This window comes from Paralichthys olivaceus, chromosome 23 (genome assembly GCF_024713975.1).
Source record: "Paralichthys olivaceus isolate ysfri-2021 chromosome 23, ASM2471397v2, whole genome shotgun sequence".
Taxonomy (NCBI): domain Eukaryota; kingdom Metazoa; phylum Chordata; class Actinopteri; order Pleuronectiformes; family Paralichthyidae; genus Paralichthys; species Paralichthys olivaceus.
This window is the reverse complement of record NC_091115.1, coordinates 4,712,004-4,719,153: the sequence shown is the minus strand read 5'-3', so window position 1 is coordinate 4,719,153 and position 7,150 is coordinate 4,712,004. Positions and strand designations below refer to the sequence as shown.

Below are 7,150 nucleotides of genomic sequence, written 5' to 3'. Positions count from 1 at the left end.
TCAGGCTGCGAACTCATGTGACCGCATCCAACACCAACAATGGAGGATCTGGGTTGATAATCTGTAATCTGAGATCATGATCCTTTCTTGTCAAGTACAATTATGAGGGTATGATTTTCACACTGCTAAAGGCAAAGTGGACCATTACTGTAAAACCTCAGAGAACTCAAGAGAATAAAATATTCTCCAGAAAGGTTCGACTACTCCTAGTTTTTCTTCCCAAATTGGATTAGATGGTTCATTTTATTCTCATTTCAATTTAATGTGTGAAAAAGTTTTAAAATGTAATTTCTCCATTTTACAAGACGCTTTTGCTTTAAGTTATTACCTGGAGACATCACTCAAATGTAGATTTGTATTTTGCTCTGTTTCTGAACCAATCTGTTATTGGCGAACAAAAAAACGCGTTCATACACCTTTTGACACGCGGTACAGAAGATGAATGATGGATCGGTTTATAATCTCGACCAAGAATGAAAAGAGAGACAATTAACACTTGCCCACATCTCCAAAATTACTGAACTGATGACCCTTTGACAAATGAATTAATCTATGATTTATGTCACCATCACTCTTCCCTGACCTTTTTACTTGAGGCAAAATATGGCATTTGTGGCCAATGCTGAAAATACACTCTGCTGGAAATCACTTCATATTTATTATTGTACAAATCAAGAAACAAATATATACAGGAGATTGTTTAAAAGTAGTTATTAAAGCTAAAAGGTTATTATAGCTGTACTTCACTGAAACAAACACGGACAGTTGAAGAGATCAGTGACTTGTAACACTGGGATGAAGCGGTTTAACTCTGACATGACGAGACAGTCCGAGTCGCAGACCCTGACCCGGAGACTTCCCTGAGGGATTGTGGGAAGACGTAGGACTTTTACCCATTTGACCTAGGAGGGAAAAGGTCATAAATTTAGAGTTAGTGACTCAGAGTAAATGTGTAAATTCCCGTCAGAGTCATAACTGTAGTCATTCATACTGCACCTGGTGGGTTCCACTTGGGTATCCTGCCCCCTGCTGGACTCAGAGATACTACAGGTTTAAATGTAGGAAGTGTGGGGGATGAAGCAGGGCGTTTGGATACAAATTTGGGAGCTGGATGATTTCTCACTGGTGTGGAAGCTGCTGCGGAACAAAGTAGTCATTTCATTTGAATAATTCATCAATTACAAAATCTGAATCTTCTTTAGTGAATCTGAGGAACTCACCTGCCGCCACAGATTTAGACTTTGATGTCTTTGACTGTTGCTTCTCTTTCTTAGAGGCTGGAGGTGATTTAATCTTCTTGGGGACGTTCTCCTTCTTTTTTGTTTTGCTGACTTTCTTCACGGTGAATTCTTCATCTTCACTCTCATCCGCTTCGCTAAAATCTTCATCACTTTCTGAATCTGGAAAAGTAATATTGTTATTTTATTCTCACAAAAACAACAATGCTAGAAAGAAAACCACGTAAGGAGGGAGAGATAATAACCTGGTGTCAGTTTGGGTTGATAATCGTCATCTTCTTCCTTCAGGTTTTTCCTCTGCTCCTCAGTGGGGGCTTTTCTTTGTCTGGATGAGGCAGGTAAAACCTTTTCGGATGTGATTTCATCCAGGCCTGAAGAAAACAAAGTGCAACAGCCTCAAAAACTGTTCAAACATTTTCTATGCTAGATGACGATGTATTTGTCAAATATGAGACACAAAAATAAGGGAAATTTACCCAAAATTGCAGCATTCACGCTGCAGTTTGACAGGTGCAGTGTGGAGGGGTCTGTGTTTTCATCCAATGGAATAGGAACCTTGATGTCTGCAATTTTTTTTTAGAAATCATTAAACTGAAAACACTGTCATACACATTAACTTTATGATTTTAAAAGATACTATACCTTTACTGGTTGGTGATTGGTCCTCTACCTCCTCTGCATTATTGAGCAAGGAAAGCGTAATGGCTGCCTCTAGATCTCGTTCACACAACCTCTCATCTAATGGTCTTCTGCGAAAAACATTTTTCACAAATACTTCAAGATTAGATCGATTTTACTCAGTGTTATATGTCGTCCCTGGTTAATTTACTGCAGCAGCTGAGCTTTGTGAACTGGTATTTGTTCATTTTAATCATCGCTGCCAAGGAGGTTATGTTCTCATTTGCTGTTTGGAAGGGTGGGATATGGAGCATTGACCTTGACAGAGGTATGTACTTCGAGAACACCTCTAGTTTGATATGTTCAGCTTTCTTTAGGCATTTAGGCACAGATCAACATCATCTTTATCGTGTCATTATATACATGGTCAGATGTCACATTCATGTGAGACACACCTGCTCTTCTGGCTGGACTGAGAGTTGTTCTCTTGACTGGACGCTTTGCTTGACGATTTCATGTGCTCCTGTTGTTTCACATCGTCTCTGGCCTTTTTCCTGGGTGGAGCCTTCGCACAGGCAAAATCATCATCTGTCACAACACGAAGATACCGTGTGTTAGTGGTGAGAGAGGGCGTGCTCTCATGTTAATGTGCCGATTCGTATCCATCTCTATCAATGTGCTATAACATTTGACTGGTTAGAGCGAGTCTGGCCTCAGGGTGCAAACAATGTGCTGACTGTGAATCAGCCAATATAACAGGCCGATGTGAAGTCTCAGCATTTGTTCGATCGGGTGTCTGGTCAGTGTTCGACAATGCAGATGTTACGTTGCGTTAAAAACAGATTGGCTATGTCTTCTTAGTTCTTCTGTTGTGACGGAACTTTGTGGCTGCTTCCTACTAATAAATAGCCTGTGTGAATTCTTGAAGGGACTAAACAACATTGGAGAAGCTAAAAAGTAATGAAGGATGCCTGTCGTGAATATACTTAGTTTAATTCATTTAAGAAGCATTTAAAGAATATTTTTAGGCTTTATGATCAAACTAACATGGACAAAATATAAAACCCTGGCTATATAAATGTTATGCAACAGTAAATCTGTCATTGGTAGCACTGATATTGTTTTTAATGATTTGTGTACTTTAACTCACCATCATCACAGTCATTGGGTTCACGGTAGTTCACAGTCTTTGTCTTCCTGCGTGTAAACAACAAACAACGTGTTAGCAACAGACATTAGCAACAGTGTAAGTCAGTGGTGCCATGAACAGGGGCTGAAATAAAACCTCTACATACCTTGACGGCCGGTCCATAGTTTGTGAAGTGAAAGAGGTTTTTATCCGGCTAATGCTAATACTTACGCGAACGTTACATCAGCTGCTCCATCAACACAAACACGTCCAGTGTCAACAGGGGCTACGTTTGCTAGTTGCTACTCGCTAAGCTAACTTCAACTGTCGATGTGTTTAACGCAAACGTGCGTACGATTATTTAAGCGGGTGACACATGTGTGTTATAGCGAACCAGCGCGTTAAAGCAAGCGGATGATGGTTACTTTAGCTGCACGACAGCGAACACGCATCCTCCCTCCTGCGATTTCAACCAGCCCGCCCGAACCCACCAGAAGTGACGTCCTGTCAGCGAGCCTGTCGAGCAGCGGCCGCAGATTCGTTCCGAAAGAAAAACTAAAACACGCGGCAGTACATTTCCTTCAAACAACATTCAGACCCACACAGAGGATGGGTGATTGTGAGAGTCCACGGAAATTATAATGAATCGATTGACTGTGAAATTATAATGATAATAATAGTTTGTCGAAACTGCTCCTGGAAAATACATTGATTAAACCCACAGACTGTATATACAGATATTAAACCCTACACCTAAACCCTGGATGAACAGAATACACAGTTAAAGTGTTGTGATTTGAGATTTAGCAATTATTAGAGTCTGCAGGTAATTTATGTGTATTTAGTCTTAGTTGTTATTTTGTGTTACTACTACATCTACTACTACTAATTATAATAATAATAATGTTGCTGTGTTGGTTGTATACTACTTCCAGGTAGGTACAGAAAGATTTAAAATGAATCATAAGAAATAATTAGGGGAGATTATAACGAGTGGTGCATTACTATAACATTTTTGATGCCTTATTATTCTATGACTTATTTATGTAAATATATATTTCATTTACAGCCACAGTATTATGACAAACAAGTACAATTTATCAAATGCGGTTCCTAAGTACTCGTACTTCTTTGGAGTATTTTTACTCTCTGCTAATTTGTTTGTCGACTTAAGTGTTAGTTGCTCTTTTACAAATAAAGCACATGGAATAAAAACACCAAACCCATTAAGGATTAATTTAATTGTTTATTATAAATGTTTACACATGTTGTTTTGATAAAAAATGTATTAACGAATCTAATGTGTGACCCCGACAGTTTATCATATGCTGTGGTCTTGCCCAAAACTTGCTAAACTTGACAACATATTCAAGGTATATGGCTGCAATATTATATATCCTCTGACTGTTGGTATATTGTTTATTCATAATATTAGTATATACATATATTATGTTCTACACTATTGGTATTTTCGGTGCTTGGCTCAGAATGATTTCATCCACTCGCATGCAGAAGGTCATTGCAATCTCCTTGTTATTAGCTATGTGCTCAATCTTACTTAAATGGAAAGATGTGACTCCTCCAGCAACCAGCCGGTGGATCACAGATGTGATGCAGAACAAGCTGCAAAAAATAATCTGATGCACCCTCAACAGCTCCATGAAGAAATGTCACTAAATATAGTACAGCATATATTATACTACTGTATATGTGTTCTTATTGACCTCAAACACACTGTGATGCACTTGTTTGTTTCCCAGCCTTTTGTGTTTAAATGTTCTTTGCAATAATACATCGGGGATGTTTATTTTTATATATCGTTTAATCAAAATTCACAAGAATTCCAAATAACACGTGCAGATAAATTGTGTTCAACGGGGACTTGAAGGCATTAATGTCACACCTGCGTGGCCCACTAGATGGTGTCAAAAGCTAAAAGCAGCTGCGAGCGGATGTTTCCGAAAGTTTCTGTCGTGCACGTTGCTTCGTGTCACAGTGGCAGAGGGGAACTGCTGCTTATGTAACTGCAGGACACACGTAGAGGCAACAGTCGAAGGAAGGTGCAGACTTTTTTTTTTTTTTTTCGTAGGATCGCGACACATTTCCACGGTAAAGCGGGTTTTTTTTGTCGCGCGGTACCACAAACAAACGTGACACCACGTGCACTCGGATTCGTGAATTCAACACAAGACAGGAAACAATAACAGTGACGAGCACGCGCACGGCGCCTCCGCCCAGGAGTGCTCGACCAAGCAGAAGAAAGAAGAAGAAAAAAAAAATCCTCGGCGCCATCTTGTTCCCAGTCGACAAAGCGGCGACCGAACGACGAAATGAAGTCGCCTCGTCCCGCGCGACGCTGCCTTTCCCGCGTCTCACTCCGTGCTCCTAAGCACGCGGGGGCACTTCGCGTAGATCGGCCGTTTTCTCGTCGGAGACTCTGCGTGAGAATGTTAAAAAAAAAAAAAGCACCGCGGGGACGTTGTTCGTTAATGGCGCCGGACCGCGGCTGATCTCCGGGTGCGCCCCTCTCCCCTCTCAGCTCAGGACCCGCCCACACATACTGACTGCATGATGTCATCGCAGCCTGCTCCCAAAAAACTGACCGATCCTCAGCAGCTGTGCGTCATTTACTCTCAAAGTTTACCGCGTCGTCTTTACGTCAACCCCCGAGAGTAAATCGTGATCCTCTCCGAAAACAAAGCAGGTACATTAAAAAAATAAAAATTAAAAAAAAGATAATCGACAGCGGGCGTTTAATCCTCCAGAAGCGGTTTTACGGACGTTTGCGATTTTGACGACGATCTGATCGGGCCCCGACTGTCGAATGCGTCCATCCCGCAAAGTTATTTCGAACGTCCCTGCAGCTCGTGCACCAGCAGTTGCGGGGCAGCGCTCCCGCAGCAGTGCGCATGCGCCGGGGGATGCGGTTCAGGGTGGAAGGGGGTGGGGGTGTCGAGAGATGGAAACGATGAGAACATCCCCGCAACATGTGATGTCAAAGGGATTTCTGCAGGAACAACAATAATAATATAATCATAAGATTCTACATGCTTTACTTTGTTGTTAAAGTATTTGTTCTTGCTACACTGGTGTTATTCTCACTCTACTCATATTTGCACTATTTCTATTGGAAACATACATTTTTATTCGTGTTCGTCATCTGTACATCACAATGTCTTCTTATGTTTATATACAAACGGTATTCTTACTTCCTCATGCAATCATCCTGTGTCACTGCACTTTATAACATTTCCATATAAACTACTACAGTGAAAGTTTATATGTAAATATTTTTATTCTCTTGTCTCCCTCATTCGGACCTGTCTGCCGCTGTAGCAGCTGAACTTCACTGGTGTGGGAATCAATAAAGTCTACTTATCTTATCTTAATCAAAGTGCTTGTAAATGGCAACTTTAACCAGTGAAAATAACAGGACATTTAACAAGACACTCCCCAAAATAAAAAATATTATACATCAACAACTTCAACACAGCGTCAAAATATGACTTTAGCTACACAGTTCCTTGTGCTGTTGAGTTCATTTGGAATTTCTCCTACAGAGGATCAATAAATCTTGTGTTACAAGTCATAATAAAATGCAACTGCTACAGGTGATGATAGCAGGACTTAAAAGAGGCGCTCGCCAAGATATTATACACAAGCTTAAATACAGCAACAAAAGAGTGTAAGATTTCATGAACACAATTTAATTTGTGATTGTATCTACTCCCACTTTTATCCTGATGTTTGCACTTATGACTATTTCCTATCACAGCCCTATGAATATGTTTCCTGTACGGCCCATTTCCTTTCTCCGCGATTTAATCTTGTCAGTGTTTCATGGGTGTTTCATGGGCTATCCCTTCCTAACATCAGTTCAGTATTTGCTGCTCTTGTGTAAGGGGTTACGTAACAGCTTAGCTGCCTCCTACAGTGTTGGGTGGGGGATTTAGGTGCTCCTTTTCAGCCCTGCCTCTGGGAAAACAAAGGATTTTGGGTGAAACTAGCAATGTTTTGTAAACCTGTCTGCATTCCTGTGGCAGTTATTAATGAGCAATCTGGACCGGCCTTTTTCAGACAACCTTTTGGGTGTGCATAATGTGGCTGCAAGTTGTTATATATCCCAAATGAAAATATATTGTAGAATTACATTTTCGGCAAAAAC

The 7,150-nt window shown here is 40.7% G+C and overlaps 1 protein-coding gene across 2 annotated transcripts; it reads right to left on the bottom strand.

The window, feature by feature from the left end:
- Positions 1-639: 639 nt before the first annotated feature.
- rad51ap1 (RAD51 associated protein 1) lies at positions 640-3,554 on the bottom strand. Of its 2 annotated transcripts, none has more exons than XM_020092191.2 (9): positions 3,152-3,554; positions 3,007-3,053; positions 2,312-2,444; positions 1,881-1,987; positions 1,715-1,801; positions 1,484-1,609; positions 1,221-1,400; positions 997-1,137; positions 640-902 (listed from the first exon to the last, which is right to left on the bottom strand). In XM_020092191.2, the coding sequence occupies exons 1-9, from the start codon at positions 3,166-3,168 to the stop codon at positions 775-777; spliced, it is 966 nt and encodes a 321-aa protein (XP_019947750.2). In that variant the 5' UTR covers positions 3,169-3,554; the 3' UTR covers positions 640-774. The 2 variants fall into 2 exon arrangements, with proteins under 2 accessions (XP_019947750.2, XP_019947751.2); XM_020092192.2 differs by having other exon boundaries at positions 997-1,134; positions 3,152-3,535.
- Positions 3,555-7,150: the final 3,596 nt, after the last annotated feature.

Coding starts and splice junctions, on each gene's coding strand:
- rad51ap1 (XM_020092191.2), bottom strand. Junction 1,802..1,880: donor CCAATCACCAACCAGTAAAG/GTATAGTATCTT, acceptor AAAAAATTGCAG/ACATCAAGGTTCCTATTCCA. Junction 903..996: donor ACCCAAGTGGAACCCACCAG/GTGCAGTATGAA, acceptor TTTCCCTCCTAG/GTCAAATGGGTAAAAGTCCT.